Below are 17,881 nucleotides of genomic sequence, written 5' to 3' on the forward strand. Positions count from 1 at the left end.
AGACAGCTAAGCGTGATTTAAAATGTTCTACGTAATTGGGATTGTGCCTCGGTTTTGTAAAGTTTTAAGCTATTATGGTGTTAAAAGAAAAATCTTGGAATTTCAAAGCAGCTGCGGAGAACTTGTTCATCAGACACTGAAGAACGTTCGACAAATATGGCTCAATAAACGTGAAAAAATCAGTGTTTATTTTAATTAATTTGCGAAGTAAAACCCACAATTTTAGCGCTTACATGATTAATAAACGTGATAATGTTACCAATATTTTTAAAAGTTTCCTCTTCGGTCGGATTTCAGCCCGTTTACTCGTCAATATGCGAGAGTTTAGAGCGATGCGCGCTCCCGCGACAGGGGATGCAATTCTCGGCAGGCATGCATTTCTCGGCATAACACCGGCAGAAGTCGTCCTTGAGTTGCAGCTGGCAGCAGAGGGACGATTCGAGTGACGTCTCATTTATCATAGAGTATCAGCTCACTTGAATCGGAAATAAGGCCCAGAGGTGTTATTTTCTCGGTAGAGGCCAGATACAGGGGGAAAAAGTACCAAATAAATGAGTTCTTCCACCGACCCGCGGAACGTTGCTGTGGGACCCGGGAACCGAGGGGTAACGGTAAGTTAGGACCCGAGCACGAGCTTTTCACCGGGAGTTTATTTACATATTTCTCTGAGTATATACACTTACAATGTGTTGCGTTTCACCCAAACGACAGAAATCCGTGCCTTCTCTTGCTTACGAGCGCCAGATTTACAGTCATAAAGCTTATTTGTTGTTATTTAATTGAAGGACGTGTGTAAATGTGACCGATCTGCGCCTGATCAATAATAGCTTCCCAGTGGAAATAAACGTGCAACGCTTTACATGACTTTAAAGTTACTTTCTTTGTGTTGTTCACATTTACTGCTAATTTATAATAGACGTTTCAAACCTTAGTGTACATCCCATGTGACGTATGCTGATAATTACAGCCTGTGTTTCCTACATAAATGACTTCATGGTTCTATTATGGGATGTAGGCTACCTACTAGGATTAAGTGTCTCTGAACACCTTGAACAGGTGGCAGTGTTCAAGAAGGGCAGCAGGGTCAGGTCATATGGCAGGAGTCCATTAGTCAGGCCAAATTGTTTGTGACTGAGTAAATGCATTTTTTTGTTTTGTTTTACTGGCCTTCTTATTCTAAAAAACATGAGGTTACAGAGTGTGCGAATGTAGTAATCATATTACATTAGAGACTCATGAATCAGTCAATCACAGCTTGGATTAAGCAGTGATCAGCAGCTCAAACGCAGAAGAATACAAGTCTGATTTTCCTGTTAATTAAATGAAATTCATCCAAACTGAGCGCTGCCACCATGTTTAGACTGTAGACATGTCAGCATCCGCATGCACAGTATTTTATTATTATTGTTGTTGTTTTTGTTTACTTAAAAATCAAATAAAAGATAGGATTTTACATAGCCACAAATGCTTTTTTGACCTCTATGTCTGGTTTTAAAATTAGATACCACTATTTTGGATATTTACAAATTGTTTCTTTTTAGTTATTTTAGATTAACTTTAGATTCATCTTGATGTAAAAAAACCCAAACCAAACAAAAAAAACTTAACTTCTAGCATAAAGCAAACAACAGCCCTGTTTCCTGTACAGATTTCTGCAAGAAAAAGACGATTGAAGTCCAATTAATAGAATGTTTTAGTGTCATAAATAACTGATGAAAAGTCCCCTAATATGCTCTGAAATGCTTGGATTTTAAAATGGAAAATTTGAAGGAACCCTGAATGACCCTTAATGTCATGAAGATGTCACAAGTTGTTTGATTTCTGCAGAGAGGTGTTTGTTTTTTAAATATGTCCCTCATGTTGTGGGAATAACAAACCTACCACGTACAAAATCACAATAATCATCATCATCATCATCCATTTAGCTTCAACTGCATCACTACTTTTAACATTTTCTCACCTAATCTTTCCACTCAGGTGAAGGGAGTCACCCAGAGAGTCCACTCACCTCACCAAAGCCGAAATGATCCACTGGAGGAGGACATCCACGCCTTTCTTATTGACGAGGACCAGCTGCACACCTTTGATGACCTCACCAAAGTGAACCCTGTGACTCCAGCGACAGGTACCAAGTGCAAAATGTCCAAATGCTCCAGCAGAGTTCAAAACTTTGTCCTCGTCACGTCTTTCTGTTTAATTTTCCGCCGCGCTTTCTGCCAGTGCTGAAATGCCTGCAGGCCAGGTACAGTTTGAAGGTGTTTTACACCCACGCCGGCTGCACCTTGGTGGCTCTCAACCCTTTCCAGCCCATTCCAGATCTTTACTCTGTGGATGTGATGAAGGAGTATCACTACGCTACTCAGCCTCAGGTATTCACGTCGCCGCTGCAAAAGTGCTGTGCCGTCATCGACCCGTTGGCTCTTATTTAAATGTGGACTTTCCGGGTTCTTTTTAATTCCAGGAGTTCAAACCTCACATTTTTATTGTGGCGGAGGAGGCTTACAGGAACGTTCAGGGTCAGCTGGAGCCAGTGAACCAGTCGCTGGTTGTTAGCGGTGAGAGCGGCGCCGGGAAGGTAAAAACAGATGTTTAAAATATCACTTTAGCTTTTCCCTTTTGATTTTGTTATAGGTCTGTGGAGTTGCCCTGCTGTTGCTCAGATTTTTTAAATATTTTTTTGAGTCGCTCTTGGTCTGTCAATAATTCCCTTTGTTCTAGACATGGACGTCTCGCTGCTTGATGAAATACTACGCCACTGTGGCAGCCTCTGCCCAGACCGTCAGCAGTCAGGATGCGGTGGAGAGGATTGAGAGGAGAGTGTTGGACTCCAGTCCTCTGATGGAAGCTTTTGGTACGACAATAAACTTTATGTATATACACTCCCTTTACAAAAGTATTCATACTTTGCTCTTTCATAGGTCGAATTTTTTTAAAAATGTTGTTATGCTCCCACCACAAACTTTAATGTATTTTATTGAGATGTTGAGCATAAATGCACAGCACACTTTTCAGGAAAAAAAATTAATTAATTAAAAACCCTACTACCAATTTTCCATCCACTTCACACTAATTCACCAAAGTGAGATTTACTGGTGTGACGAGTCATTCGTCAGCGGTCTCTGTCTCCAGGCAACGCTTGCACGCTGCGCAACAACAACAGCAGCCGCTTTGGAAAGTACATCCAGCTGCAGATGAACAGGTACCAGTGGCTCCTTCCACTTTTCATGACCTCACATCCTGTCAGCGGGTGAGCTCACCCTGTCCGACTCGACTCACATCCAGGGCTCAGCAGCTGGTCGGCGCTTCAGTTCAAACGTACTTGTTGGAGAAGACCAGGGTGGCCTGTCAGCCAGCCAACGAGAGGAACTTCCACATCTTCTACCAGGTGAACCCCCGACACCTGATGCCCGTGTGATTTATTTCTGTATTTATTTATTTGACCTATATTGGTGTGTCTTTATAGATGATGAAAGGAGCCACAGATGAGCAGAGAACAGACTGGAAGATGCCACAGAATCAGCGCTTTGTGTGGCTGCCGAATTGTGAAAAACAAATTGAGGGTTGGTGTTTGTTTGTATGTCTGCTGAGGCCTCCTAATAACTTCTGCGCAAATAACTTAATTTCTTCTTTCTTTTTACAGAGGATGGTTTTCTTGAAACCACTGAAGCGATGGTTCACCTCGGAATTGATGCAGAAAGGCAAAGACAGATATTTAGGGTAAGAGTAACATCAGTTAATCATTTGAATAAGATTCAGTGTCAAGTAACTTGTCTTTATGGAAGCTTCTTCAGCTGCACATTAATTAGTGATGCACCAATAAATGCACCGATTTCTTAAAGTGTGGGAGATTGTGATTGGCTGAAATGTGAAACTGATGTTATTCACTGATTCTGCCTAACTCCTCAAAGGTTTGAAAATCAGCCACTGTTCTCTTTTTGGTCTAATGCCCGGGTGTCCAAAGAGTGACCCGGGGGCCACTCTTGACTGATTTTGTATGGGCGCGACTGCAATTTAATAATAACACAAAATTACCCCCCAGCACAGGTGGTTGATGCAGATGGAAGCTCTTTTACTTTTTAATTGTGGCAGAAAGATTGCAGGTAATTTTAAATCTTATTTAAAAACAAAGTATTCCCCTTTCAATAACCATACGTTTTGCATTCTTGTACTGAGACAAAATCTTAATAATAATCCAGTTCCAAAGATAGAGACCTAAATACAGCTTTAACTGACTACATTTTTACTATATCTCCAATGAAACCCTTGATAAATATTTATTTTAATAAGGCAAATCGACTAAACGCTTCTGAAGTTTTGACTCAGTTGTGTACACATCACCTTTCATTAAAACAAATTTGACTACTTCTTTTGTTTTATTACACTATTACGCTCTTAAGTTGGTAAAAAAAACAACAACAACAAATAAATCACGCGAGTAAACGTTTCTACTAAGAATATACAATTTAACTTGACAGTTTTGGCGGATGTGACAAAATGTTTGACGGCCTCTGTCACCCATCAGGTTAATGCATCTGATAGCCATCCCACTGTTGCCAACTTAGTGACTTTGACACTACATGTTGCAACTTTTCAGACTGTTGGCATCAGCCAAAATCGTAATCTGCAGGTTCACGCTTAATAATAATATTATGTAATGTTTTTTCATCACAGATTTTAGCGGGGATTCTGCAATTGGGGAATGTGAGTTTCTGCTCTTCAACAAATGAATCCCAACCCTGTGACCTTGACCAAGACTCTGAAGGTAGCTTTGATTCCACAGGTTCATCAGCAAATGGCACAAACACTCAAAAAAAAAAGAAGCTACAAATTTGGAAAGCTAAAATTAGCTCGTGCGCTGATTGTCATGAAGCACGACTTTCTAGACTTCTTGCAGAGAGCCGGCGAGCTGCTGGGCGTCCCAGCGGAGGAGCTCTGCAGGTGTCTGAGAGTGAGGACGCTGAAGGCGGGGAAGCAAAACATTCTGAAGCCCTGTTCCCAAGCAGAGTGCGGAGTGAGGCGGGACTGCCTGGCCAAGGTCATCTACGGCCAGTAAGAGCTGCAAGTTGATCATTAAGTAGCTCAGCAAGTAGTCAGCAAAGTATTCATTGAAATTAGTCACCTTAGCACTTTAGAGTAGCATGAAGTAGGACGTAACTGTGAAGTGGACGATGTCAGACTGCATGTGAAAGAGTCTGAGGAGAAATTTAAAGGGGCAGTATTAAGAAGAATCAACTTTTTTGTGCTTAATGTCATGTTATAATGTTATTCCCTCATCAACAATCTACCTGAAGTGTTGCTTTGATTGGTTGAAAAATATCTTCCGTGGCAACCATTCAGCTGTACAAAACGCCTGCAGATTTATCCTGTGTAGATGCAGTAGTGACCTTCAAGGCACAACTGCAGTTTCCAAGTGACCTAACTTCTTCTCTTTCTCGCAATTCCCTCACTCAGCTCCTTCAGACTAGCCAGCAGCAGTTAGCAAACACCTTGTGGCGCTGCGCATCTGCTGATCTCATGATAAGAGCTACTTCTTCAGTGTAATACTGGTAAAATCGTTGTCAAAGGGTTAATAGAGGAGCCATGTTATGATGACTTCCTCAAGGGGGAGTTTCAGAAAGAGCAGGAGTTTCTTAAAGAGACAGTAGTCCAATTTCAGGGCGTCAAATTCTGAACACGAATACATATTGTCACACTTTTTAGATTATTGTGTGAAAAAATATCATTTCACTTAAAAAGTAAGTATTGGTTGTACCACATAAAGTCCCAGTAAATCACTCTAAACTTAGTGGTTGTAAGTAGACAAATTGTAAAATAGTAGAAGTGGTATGGCTACATTCTCTTCCCCATTTTAACACATTTAACGATACATTCAACGTTTTCCTTTTCCTGCCAGATTATTTGAGTGGTTAGTGACGTTCATCAACAGCTGCATATGCGCCGACCAGTCCAAATGGTGCAACTTCATAGGTAAAGCTCTTTTCCCTGGAATGACCCCAAGCTTCTCCACACCAGCTCTGACCGTCGTCTGTAATCTGCAGGCGTGCTGGACGTGTACGGCTTCGAGTGTTTTCAGATCAACAACTTGGAGCAGCTGTGCATCAACTACGCCAATGAGAAACTGCAGCAGCACTTTGTGGCCCATTACCTGCGAGCTCAGCAGGTAAAGACATTCAGTGTTTCTACCACGTCAGCAGGGATGCATTCGGATGTACGTTTTGGTATTTAAACATCAATGCCATTTGTTGCCTTTCCTCAGGAAGAGTACGTGTCCGAAGGCTTGGAGTGGTCCTTCGTTAAATACCAAGACAACCAGGGTTGTCTCGACCTTTTAGAGGGAAGCCCTATCAGTGTGTTTTCTCTTCTTAATGAGGTAAACTCTTAATGATTTCAATGTACATCGCAGGAGATGGATTCATTTTTAACCAATAAAGCTTCATTATCTTTGAAAATGCATGATCTTACAAAAAAGTTGACATTGCTGCTCACAACCTTCCCAAAAAAGATTTTAACACAGTTAATAATTTTTAAGTACGTTCAGGAAATCGAGCCCTTTATACTGTTGAGAAAAAATGATTCTGTGTTTTTCTTCTATTTCTTTTAGCTAGTTGCAAAGCTAAAGGAAGTGGCATGTTGGGAAACACTCTCAAAGCTAAGCTTAAAGGATATAACACATTAGGGAACACCCTTTTTTAGGGCGTAGCTCAGATAGAGGCTAACAAATACAATGACATACTGTTGCTTGGTGCCATTTTGTCTGGTTATTTTAGTTATAACCAGACAACTAAAATAACAGAATAAAAGCAAATCGTACACAATCGCATTCATCTCGCTTGTTCGGCTGTCAAGAGACGCCGTGAAACGAGGTTAAATTAGAAGACGACCAAAGAGGTTGGTCAAAATTCAGCTGTGTTTCTGACTGATCAGAAAATAAGAAAATACAGAAAATATTACAGCATTGCATCTTCCTGGAGAATCTGAATTTTGAGATTAAATGCGTCAACAAAGAAGATGCATTTTGATTTGCTGAATAAAAGTCATATAAGGCGTTAAGGACTTTTGTTTTTATTAATAAATCATTCTTTCATTTTTGTTGAAAGTACCTTGATTAAGGAACCTAAACAGTCATATTTTCTCTCTTATATGATGTAGATCTTTGAAAAAAATCAAAACCTCAAAGTCTAAGAAACAAATTGGTATTGACCAGGAAAAGCCTGCTCAGAGCATCTCGAGCTATCACATCCACATTCTGAAAAGCTCTATCTCATCCTGAAGGAGAGTCGTCTGAACCGAGCCTCGGACTCCACAGCGCTGAGGGGTCGCCTGGAGAAGGAGCTGGGCGGCAACGACAACATCTGCTGGGACAAGTTCAGCAAAGCGCCACACTTCACTGTGACCCATTACGCGGGAAAAGTTAGCTACCAGTTAGAAGGCATGGTGGAGAAAAACAAGGTAAGAGGCCGTCTTTCAGCTCTCGTTCAAACAGAGCGACCAAACCTCCGTCTGGTCGTGTTCACTGAGGTTTTCTCTCTCAGGATCCGGTGCCACCGGAGCTCATTGGCCTGCTTCAGAAATCTGACAATCTCCTTCTTCATGAGATCTTCTCTGACCAGGAAACTGAGATTCCTAATGGCAAGGGACTCAGCAGAGTCACAGTGATCTCCAAGTTTAAGGTAGGAGTAAACGACGACAGCATTTATTATCAACATGCCTGCTGTGGGTTGCATTGTTTCGCCTGGAAAGGTTTAACCATAGTCCCGATGTGAGTGTGTGTGTGTTAACACACTGCATCTAAGCATAACACTCCGGCAGCAATCAGGGCTGAAACAATTAGTCAGATTAATTGTGATTGCAGGAAATACTCATTGCAGGAAATACTCATTCAGTAATTGGTTAATCGTTTAATCAATTACTGATTGTAATAGAAAGACGATTTATTTATGGAAAACAACCTCAGCTGACTGAAGCAGAAAGAAAGTGAGATAGAAATTATTAGAATTTAATCTTGAATAAAAACAATGGAGATTAGAGATGAAAAGATTCTGAAATGATGTGATTTTTGCGTGTAGAACTCACTGGAGAACCTGATGAAGCTCCTCCTCACCACAACTCCTCACTACACCCGCTGCATCAAACCCAACTCCGATTGCAAGCCGCTCACCTTCCAGAACAGAGAGGTACACCGATCGGCTCACATGTCAACATCGTCCCGTCGTCGTCCTCGTTCACCAAAGGGACATGTCTGATGCTTTTCCGTCAGGTTATCTTGCAGCTGGAGGCCTGTGGGATCGTGGAGACCATTCACATCAGCGCTGCAGGCTTCCCAATAAGGTGCAGCTTTCCTCCTCACACTCTAGCAGTGTGATATTTTTCCAAGCCTTAGGAGTATCTAATTTAATTTTTGTTGCACAGAATTCCTTTGAAAAGCTTTGTCCAGCGTTATGGACCGATCGGGAAATGTTCACCATCAAGACGTCTGGATGCTGGTGAGTTTATATTATTATTGAATCGGTTCCTGGTCGATCGGGGAGGTCTGATAATTTAATGTCCTCTACCTGGATCCGCAGGTTTATTCTCCTTACCTTTCATTTGTCTTCTCGGTAAAATGACTTCTCTACTTTTCTTGGGACTTTTCAGTTTGAAAGACTTTTTAGCCTCTTCTGAACTTTGCAGGTAAACGCCACCTCTGCATGCCTCACCACTCTGTCTTTGGGCTGTAAAGTTGTGTTCACTTTACAGCATTTGTTTTCCTCCAATGTTCACGCAGCATCAGCTGATTTCTATGCTTCACGTCTAAGCCTGTCGCAATAAACAGGGAGTCAATTAGTGATAAATTGACACAAGCTCCATTTATAATTTTCATTCAGTTGTTTAACGTTGTTTGAAGGGAAATTTTGTTTATAGTTTTCCATATCTGTAGGTCTTTATTCCCATTTTATTGTTCTTGGTTGTATTTTATTTTGGATATTTTGTTTGCTGACATTACTCACTCATCTTTAGGGCTGAAATGATTAATCTGATTAATCGTGACAAATCGATTATTGGAAGAATTGTCAACTAGTAATCGATTAATTGGAGTTTATTTATTTTTTGCTGTAAATTATCAAGCGTTCTGTGAGGAATGCTGTGTTGTTGCACTTTAAGAAATATTTTTTTTATTTATTTAATAAAGCAAGGGAAAAAATGATTTTCTTTTTTAAAAAAATGATTTTCTTTTTTTAAGAATTGATTTTCTTTTTTTCCCTTTTTATTTTTTCTCCTTTATTAACGTAATTCTCCACACCATGTACATTCTACTTTGATATTAAAATCTTTTTTTTCAAAAGGTACTTCTAATAAGATTAAAAGGTTAAGTGAAAAAACTGAAGAATGTGCCAATTTGTTTCGTTCACTTAAACATCAAACTAATTGATAGAATAATCAATTACTAAAATAACCGTTAATTGCAGCCCTAAATCACCTCTATTGAAGCCACAACTCTTCATCTCTGAGTTTGAAGCACTTTAATGTTTTCCGTTAGCTCTCAATAGTCCTCACACTGACACAGACGTTGTTTGGCTGGTTTAGCCTTTATTCATCCTCGTTCCTGTGTTTCAGATCCCGACGCCGAAGGCACCGAAGTTCTTCAGCAGGAGGTGGAGAAGCTCCTCCGGGTGGCGCTGCAGCATAATGTGTCGCATGAGGAACGCAGGTCGTTGGTGCACTGCGGGAAGACTAAGGTCTTCCTCACCCAGCCAATGGTGAGTGGCTAACTACAGTGGTGTGCAAAAGTATTTCTCTCTTTCATTGGGATTATGTGCAACAGACCAACAAAAAGTTGTGCGTAGTACATGGTTTTCTAATCTTTTTACAAAGAAAAGCCTATGGTGGATTGTGTCCACCATTATGTTGCAACTGGTAAATAAAACCTTTTGCTTTTTTTGCTGAATACTCTACAATAACTTCTTATATCTTCCCTTCTGACTTCTTGCTGCTCTTTCATTCAGGCCAGATATATAACTTTATTAGAAATGATTTTGGGTTTAATGTAAATGCAACAGACACAAAGAGGAAACAGAAAGAGAAAAACGGGAGTGAGAAGGTTCAGTGAAGAGGGAGGTAGGACCAGAAGACAGGATGAAGGATAAAAAACAAGAAAACACCAACTGTTTATTTTCATATTTAAAAAAAGTAGTAAAATATTTTTATTTCTTATTATAGAAAATAGACTGTCTTACTACTGTGGTATTAGAAATAGTGCGCTCCTTCTAATATTGTAGAGGTTAAATGAAACAAAGATTCAGAATTTGAGGCAAAAAATTTATTTTTTTGATTAATCATTTGAATAATTGATAGAATAATTGAATGCTAAAATAATTAGTTGCAGCTCTAATCTATATCAATCCGTTAACACCCGAATGCAAAAACGTTGACTTCTTAAATCAAATGTTTGCAGCCGATTGTATTGAAGGTGAATGAGAGTCGAGCAGACCGAATAAAAATGGATGCCACGTTATTCAGGTTTCCATTTCCTTAAACTTTACAATTATGTGCTACTTTGTTTGCGTCCGTCGCACAAAATCCCAATAAAAGTTATATTAATAAAAAATTAAAGTGGTGGGGAAGCTATTTTTAAGGCACTGTGACGACAAACACGAGAGATGAATTGACGGCCAAACTATCGCCAGGAGTTTGTCATCGTGACGTTTCGACTCAGTCGGGTCTTTCTTCACAGCTCGACCTGCTGGAGGATCACAGAGGGAAGATCCTGTCGCGCTGTGCCTTCACCATTCAGTGCTGCTGGCTGCGACACCAGCGGCGCCGGCGCCTCGCCCGCCGGCAGTCTGCCACGTTAATCCAAGCAGGTAAACGGGTTGCCGCTCCGAACAGGTGAAGCTGGCAGGAATTAGGCAGAGCTGGCCTGGCCTCGATTCCACTGTGAGTGCTGACTCTGACCCGGTGAGTCGGGAACACACGGTGTCGGCACATGGAGGTCCAGACAGGTTGTCCTCTTCGAAGCAGGACGTGACACATGTCGTCTTACTTTCTGATGTTTCTTTCGGCGCAAGTCTGAGATAGACACGTGTCGCATTTAGGTCATTTCATGAATCTCAACTAGGGCTGAAACGATTAATTGGATTAATCGTGATGAATTGATTACTGAAATAATTGTCTTAGAAATCAATCACTTGTTAAGTGGAGTCCATTTACTAAAGGAATAAAACACTCAGAGCAGAAATTGAGCCAAAACTGCCCAAGAAATATATACTCTTACATTTCAAATGAAAAAATAAATAAATAAGTTTTACCCAGAATCCCAATTGTGACATAGTTCATCTGGTTCAAATTCTGTAAAAAAAAAAAAATCCTTCGAAGCACTTTTTGCTGCCTAATTATTAATCAGTTAATCCAAAAACATCATAATATTCTGAGAAAAATGTTGTAATATTACCAGAATAAAACCATAGTATCAACAGAAGAAAAATTCTATAGTATGACTTCATTCTCATAAAACTAAATTTGAAGTCTCACATTTCCACTTTATTCTTGTACAACTTTATTCTCATATTTCATTCTTTTTTTTCTCAGCATGGCCCAAATGCTTCATTGTGGATTTGCTACAAATACACTAAAATAATACTGTTATTGCATTTTAGCTAGTAAAATATATATAAAAACATCTGTGTTTACATCTCTCAATTTGTTTCTAATATTATATTTTTAAAAAAAAGTATTAAATATCTGTAGCATGTGACTTTTAGAATAATCAATAGATGAATCGATCACTGAGACGGTCATTGGCTGCGGCCCGAACCTCGACATGACTTGTGAGTTTACGGTTGGATGTTTGGGGCTGTGTGCAGCTGTGAGGTCCTGGCTGGTCAGGAAGCAGATCCGGAGGTGGAACGGAGCGGCCTCAGTGATCCAAACCACCTGGAAGAAACGGAAGGTGAGACCGAGCGCCAACATTCTTCCTTTTTCTATCTTTTTTTCTTCTTCTTGGACACGGGACGTGACGTAACGGTGTAAATACTCGTGCAGGCGTTGTTGAAGTCCTTGGCTGAAGCAGAGCTCGACAACGCTGAGGAGCTGGCGGCGGACGACGGCCCGGCGCTGAGCGCCGTCATCAGGGAGCGGGGCTCCGTGCAGCTCTCGAGCTTCCAGGAGCCCGTCCCGGTGCGCGGCTGGCCCATGGGCCTGGCTCTGGCCTCGGCGCCCTCCATCACCGTTTCCCTGACGGCCACGGGCTTCCAGAAGATGATCTCCGTGATGACCTCCCTCAACCTGCCGTCCAGGAGAGGAGAGTACAAGGTGGAGACCAACCAGTACAAGCAGGGGCTCGCCTCCATTCGGGCCCGGCCCAGGGTGAGGACACGATTCCTTCTTTACAAATTGATTTAAATTTGATTCTTTAATTTTTGTTTTTCTTCTTCCAACAGGGTTCTGTGAAACTGCACTATCAGCGCTCGCCCCTTCTGTATGCCGACATGCAGCCGGACCTGAAGAGCGACGTGACGGGGTTCAACGAGATCCTGCTGGAGAAGACTTTATAGTAACTTCATTGGAAATGGTTCAGTTAGCTTCACAAAGAAAAAAATAACTCTTTTAAGCTCCTCTGCATCTATTGTTGAAAACTAAATCAAATAGTTTTTTGTTTTTTTTGCCAAAATACTTGTCAAAGTTTGCATGTACAGTTATGTGGTCCAGATGGGTAACGCAGCATCAAATCAAAAAAATCTTCTATACATTTGAGTTAGTTTTTTTTAGCAATATTTATGTGATTGATATCTAAAATATTTTAATTATGGTCATTTTAATTGTAGCATTTCTCAACAAAACCACAAAAACCAATCTGGTTGCAGTTCCTAAGATGTACTGAAGATGGCACAATTTTAGCACCTTATAGAGTCAAAGCCGCTGCCTACATGAGATTATGTCTGAGTCCATAAGGCCTTATAGAGTGCCTTTTGGAATAACTACATTTGATTCATGTACGAACAATAAGCAGTCATTTTTTCCATTTGTGTTTCAAATTCAAGCACATTAACAAATAATTTACAAGGAGACACTTGAAATTGACTTGGACAAAGGACTTTTTTTAATATTTGTATGCGTGCGAGAGCTTGATTCGTCTGACAGTGTAGCTGTTAGGCATTATGAAATTCAGTTTTAATAAAAGAAGTGCAATATTTTTATATGCTTAACCTCCAGCATATTTTCCTTTACGTAACATTGACTGACAGCTTTGACTCAGAAAACAGGGAATTAGATTTTTACCATGTAGTTTAGTGCAGTTTGTCACATCAACGCCACAAACTTGAGTTTTAAAGTAATAGACCAACACAGTGATATTCTGAAAGCTACACATTTGTATTCATTCTGAAGCAGTACTGTGTCAACTACTTTTTTCATGTCTTTACCTGACCTTTTACCTTTTACATCAACCAAATTTCATATTATGCAGCATATAGTGCTGGTCTAGAAAATCTCTATAAAAAACAAAAAAAGTTTTTCTTCTGATTTACTGCATGCATGAAACCAATTAACTTGATTTACCATTTGTGGTAATGTTGCTGCTCTTAAAAACAAAGTATTTCGAATGGCCTGACCTGCCTGTAAATGTAAAACAAAATACCAAAGAGGGTTTTTTGTTTTTTATGGATTTCTGTCTGGAAAAGTGGCTGGTCTGTACTAAACTTTCCAGTTTTTAGCCATTATAAAGTTCTCATGAACAGCTTTGACTCAGAATGTGAAACACTTTGCTTTTCATTTCTTTCAAATGCAGATTCATAAAAATGTCACATAATTTATCAGCAGTTTTTGTCAGGTACAAAGGGATCCATGTATGCAAACTTGAATCACAGTTATAGAAACTTTGCTTTAATGTCGATTTGTAAAAAATATTTTATATAACTGTTAAATGTCAATAAATTACTTGTGCATATGTGTTTGATCAATTTTCTATGAAAACTTGAGCCTTTATTTGAACATTATTTACATACAGCGTCATTAGAGGCAGATATTGCTATACAGCGTGTTTGGAGTTGTATGAAGAAATATAAAAAATTAGCTGCACGTGTAATTTTTATAAATCAATCAATAGAAGATGACGCGTTGCCTTCACCTTCCACAACTTTTAAACACTGATCTGCAAACTCAACAAACAGAGGTTCCTGCATGGCGGCCTTCATGGCGGACGCTTTGCTCTCTGCATCGTCAACGGAGCGCAGCAACTGCCTCAGGTGGGGGTTGCAGAGGAGACCTCTGAGCTCTGTTGACTGGCCTGTAGGAAAGCAACACGATTGAAACAAAAACGCCGACATGTTATCATCGCTCTCCCCGCCCCTCAAACCGCGTTAAAATTTACAGAGAAACATAAAACCGGTTTAATACCCAATAACTGGAGCCTCTGTGGTGGCACTTTGTCGATGACGTCGTCCTCATGCAGGAGATCGTCCAAACGCAAAGGCTCTGCTGAGAAGTTAAAGGGACAAAATTTAAAGATACATCATTCTGTTTAATGGCATAGCTTATTCTTGACAAAAGTATAGCAGAAAATCCTGGAATCAGTGTAATTCGCAGTTCAATACCTGGAAAAAAAATCAATAAAAGCAGCTATTTAAATCACCTTTATACTTAAAAACACAATATCTAATCTTTAGCAGTTCTGGCAAAATTGTATGGAGCCCTAAAGAGCCACAGGTTTGAGATATCTGAGGTCGACCAAAGAAGGCAAAAACACCAGGACGGAAAACTCAAAGCAACATGGCTAAAAAATGGAGACATAAAAGAAAAGTGAACTAAATCTGTTCTTTAGTAAAGACAAATAAGATTAATGAAAGGGTCAGCAGTATGGATCCAAACCAGCTAAAAATGTTTAAAACAAACAAAATGCTGGCTCTGTCCTGCAAAACTGAGCTGCAGCTGCTGTAAGATAAATCAAACACGATTGGTGGAAAATATGGTTTTTCATCAGTGAGAAAGAATGAAGGCGACTACACATCCCTCTCTTACACGGAAGAAAATCATAGTTTTGGAAATATCTTAAGAAAGTAGAAGTGGATGAAAACATTAACGTTAAAGCAATTTTCCAAAAATAGTTTCTTTATTTACTTATTTATTTTCACAGCAAAACAAATGCTTGATGGGCATTTTAGAGAATAAGAACAATATAAGCTCGTTGGAATCATTACCAGATCCAGCAGCATCTTTAGATTCAGAATTTGACGAAGCAGGCTTCTCTACAGGACGGCAGGAATCTGAACACAAGATAACTGTCAACATCAGCTGTAGTAATAGAAACGTACAGGATCCACACGTCCATACCTTTGTGTTTCTTGTAACAGCCAAGCGAACAACTGCAAAGATCGCAACACAGAAAGGAAACAATTCAATTAGAGCGAAACTCTAGCAAAGACGCATAATCCCGCTCTATAGTAGGGATTTATAGAAAAAAGGGAGGACAAAAAATAAACAGTTCATTATGAGATAATCGTGATAAATTCTGAGATATTTGAAACATGTTACGCCGATTTATTCCCTAACTTATAAGTGTGAACCAATACTAAAATAATAATTTTTAAAAACCCTGGCCGAAGCCATTAGGTGGACTAATCGCTACCAAGTTTGTCTCAAACCGGCTCCTATACCACGTGACGAGGTTTCTGCTATGTTCTTTTTTATAACAATAATTCATTAAAAACCAGGGGAAATAACAAAATAACACTGCTTAGGTTCAGCCACAGCATTCTTACATGCGTGACTATGTTTTATTTAACAGAAAACGTAACGTTGTATGAAAGTAAACACGAACACAGATCAGAACGAGCTATCCTCAAGTGTTTTATTTACGCTAACAAAATCAGCTAACACGTGATGAGTTAACTCGTAAGCACGTAGAGGCGTTGACTTACTATCGTATGTTGCAGCTTGGACATCTGTATTTTGGTGTCTGTTCTCTGCACACACAGCATATCTGCATTTTCCCGGAAGGTGCAGAGGTAAAAAAAGAAAAAAAGAAGACTAGTTTTATTGCTTTTAGTTGACCCGGGTAACAGAGTAAGAAGTACTTCCGGTTGATAGTGTTGTCCTTCACAATAAAAGCATTAGTTTCCGTTGGGGGGGATGGAGAATGGTGATTTCAAGCGTGACTGATTCTCTGACTTAATTTCATAACATTTGAGCTTCTTATTATTCATATTTAGACCTTTTGTCTCATTTTAATCACGGAGTTTTAACGCCGGAGCCGGTCCAGGGCTTTAAGAAAAAAAATTATTTGCCAGTTTCCGTTAGAATCATGCTAACGACCCAACCGTGTTCCCTATTGAATTATTATCTCTTTCTATTCATACTATCAATGCTGAATATACATTCAATCATGTTTGTTTATTTAATTAATTATGTTTTACTTTAACAACACTTAAAAAGTTGACGTTCGCAGAAGCTCCTGTTTTGTTTTGTTTTACAGCACCTTTAAAGAAAAAAGAAGAAGAAGAAAAGTAGATCAAATAAACTAACCGGGGGAGAAAAAGAAGCTTAAAAGTAAGACGTTTTTATTTCATTAAAATACAGCGTGATGCCGTCTTCGCCCACGGACACCATGTTTACACAGGTAAATCAAGCACACACAAACTGACCCCCACATCGCCCAACACTAAATATTGTCGCACAGCTGGAACATGAGAGGGCTGGCTCCTGTTACGGGGCTTTCTCGTGACCGGTGAACGGCTGACGTCCTCAATGTCACGGCCTCCGTTTGCTGGATCGGGAAAGACCAGGGAGACTCGTGGCCATTGTCGACGTCAGAAATCCAACTGACCTGCAGGAAGACAGGGTGACAAGCAAATGTTGGAAATAGACGTCCAATTCAGCCACGAGCAGAATTTGTCAGCAAAATATCTGCATGGGGGGGAACACACAACAACAACAACAACATCGCCTCCCTACTTGGATCGTTTCTACTATGATTCTCACCTATAAGCATCCAGAAAAGCAAAACAAAAACAACGGCATCACGAGGACGCGCTCTTGGTTCTTCTGCGCTTCATTTGGCTGTTGTGATATTTTTCGGCGAGCTTCCTCTCGTGTCCCGCGGGACAATGGCGGTTCGTGTTCAGCTCGATCTCCCTCTTGGTTCGGCCCTTGCCGCCGGCGTGGCACGGGTATTCGTGCAGGTTGTAGTAGTCGTACTGGTCGTAGTAGGCCTCCTCGAAAGAGGCCAGTCTTTCCATGTCTGTCGCCATTTGGAGACGCGGGACAGTCGGCTGTCTTTTCCTCGCGGTCGGCGTCTGGGAGCAAGTCAACAGATGACGTCACTCTTTGTTTATGTTCGCCAAGTCACGTGACGGCCCCACCTTCTGTTTTGGTAGTCATGCTGTTATTGTTGCTGGTGTGTGCTGATGTGATATAGGTTTTTTTTTTTTTTTCTTTATTGAAGCAGTTAAAAAAAAAAGCTCAAAACTTTAAACAACACGTGCAATAAATAAATGAATTGTGGAATTTATTCATTTATTTATTTACAAAGTATTTTAACTTTAATTCATCATGAAGAGAGACAAACACAATTTTGATTTCATTGTATGTCCTGCGCATGCTTTGAACTGACAAAAAGTATCTAGAGTTGCAAGAAATAATAGAGAAATAACGGCTATTTTAAATGTTAGTAGTCTGCATGCAAATAAATAAATAAATAAATAATTAAAGAACATTTGTAATTCAGAGCGATGCAGCGAGTAAAGCTGAATTTTATTTAATGATCTCAGTATAAATATGGGCATTTTCAGAAGACCTTCATATGTCAGTGTGCTCTTAAATGGAAGAGTGAGCATGTTGAGTGAGACTAACAAAGTCCAAATTCTGCTGCACCGAAGCTGGGTTGATGTTGTGACACTCCAAAACAACAGGA

The 17,881-nt window shown here is 40.0% G+C and overlaps 3 protein-coding genes across 4 annotated transcripts; 1 reads left to right on the forward strand and 2 right to left on the reverse strand.

The window, feature by feature from the left end:
* The first annotated feature begins 398 nt into the window (after positions 1 to 398).
* On the forward strand, positions 399 to 13,934 carry LOC129368722 (unconventional myosin-XIX). Its single transcript, XM_055043816.1, has 24 exons — positions 399 to 611; positions 1,978 to 2,125; positions 2,221 to 2,369; positions 2,462 to 2,575; positions 2,719 to 2,851; positions 3,130 to 3,199; positions 3,283 to 3,385; positions 3,464 to 3,560; positions 3,641 to 3,717; positions 4,672 to 4,762; positions 4,884 to 5,049; positions 5,894 to 5,967; positions 6,039 to 6,160; positions 6,257 to 6,370; positions 7,273 to 7,449; positions 7,533 to 7,670; positions 8,067 to 8,174; positions 8,258 to 8,328; positions 8,410 to 8,483; positions 9,595 to 9,737; positions 10,712 to 10,841; positions 11,841 to 11,926; positions 12,019 to 12,342; positions 12,417 to 13,934. Exons 1-24 carry the CDS (start codon positions 552 to 554, stop codon positions 12,528 to 12,530), a joined length of 2,883 nt encoding a protein of 960 aa, XP_054899791.1. The 5' UTR covers positions 399 to 551; the 3' UTR covers positions 12,531 to 13,934.
* znhit3 (zinc finger, HIT-type containing 3) lies at positions 13,922 to 16,084 on the reverse strand. Of its 2 annotated transcripts, none has more exons than XM_055043818.1 (5): positions 15,891 to 16,084; positions 15,304 to 15,335; positions 15,171 to 15,236; positions 14,371 to 14,451; positions 13,922 to 14,260 (listed from the first exon to the last, which is right to left on the reverse strand). In XM_055043818.1, exons 1-5 carry the CDS (start codon positions 15,956 to 15,958, stop codon positions 14,070 to 14,072), a joined length of 438 nt encoding a protein of 145 aa, XP_054899793.1. In that variant the 5' UTR covers positions 15,959 to 16,084; the 3' UTR covers positions 13,922 to 14,069. The 2 variants fall into 2 exon arrangements, with proteins under 2 accessions (XP_054899793.1, XP_054899792.1); XM_055043817.1 differs by having other exon boundaries at positions 14,371 to 14,448; positions 15,891 to 16,046.
* Positions 16,085 to 16,507: 423 nt separating this feature from the next.
* LOC129368725 (nuclear protein 2-like) lies at positions 16,508 to 17,297 on the reverse strand. Its single transcript, XM_055043819.1, has 2 exons — positions 16,951 to 17,297; positions 16,508 to 16,795 (listed from the first exon to the last, which is right to left on the reverse strand). Exon 1 carries the CDS (start codon positions 17,217 to 17,219, stop codon positions 16,989 to 16,991), a length of 231 nt encoding a protein of 76 aa, XP_054899794.1. The 5' UTR covers positions 17,220 to 17,297; the 3' UTR covers positions 16,508 to 16,795; positions 16,951 to 16,988.
* Positions 17,298 to 17,881: the final 584 nt, after the last annotated feature.

Source organism: Poeciliopsis prolifica, unplaced genomic scaffold (assembly GCF_027474105.1).
Source record: "Poeciliopsis prolifica strain line A6 unplaced genomic scaffold, Auburn_PproV2 SCAFFOLD019, whole genome shotgun sequence".
NCBI lineage: Eukaryota > Metazoa > Chordata > Actinopteri > Cyprinodontiformes > Poeciliidae > Poeciliopsis > Poeciliopsis prolifica.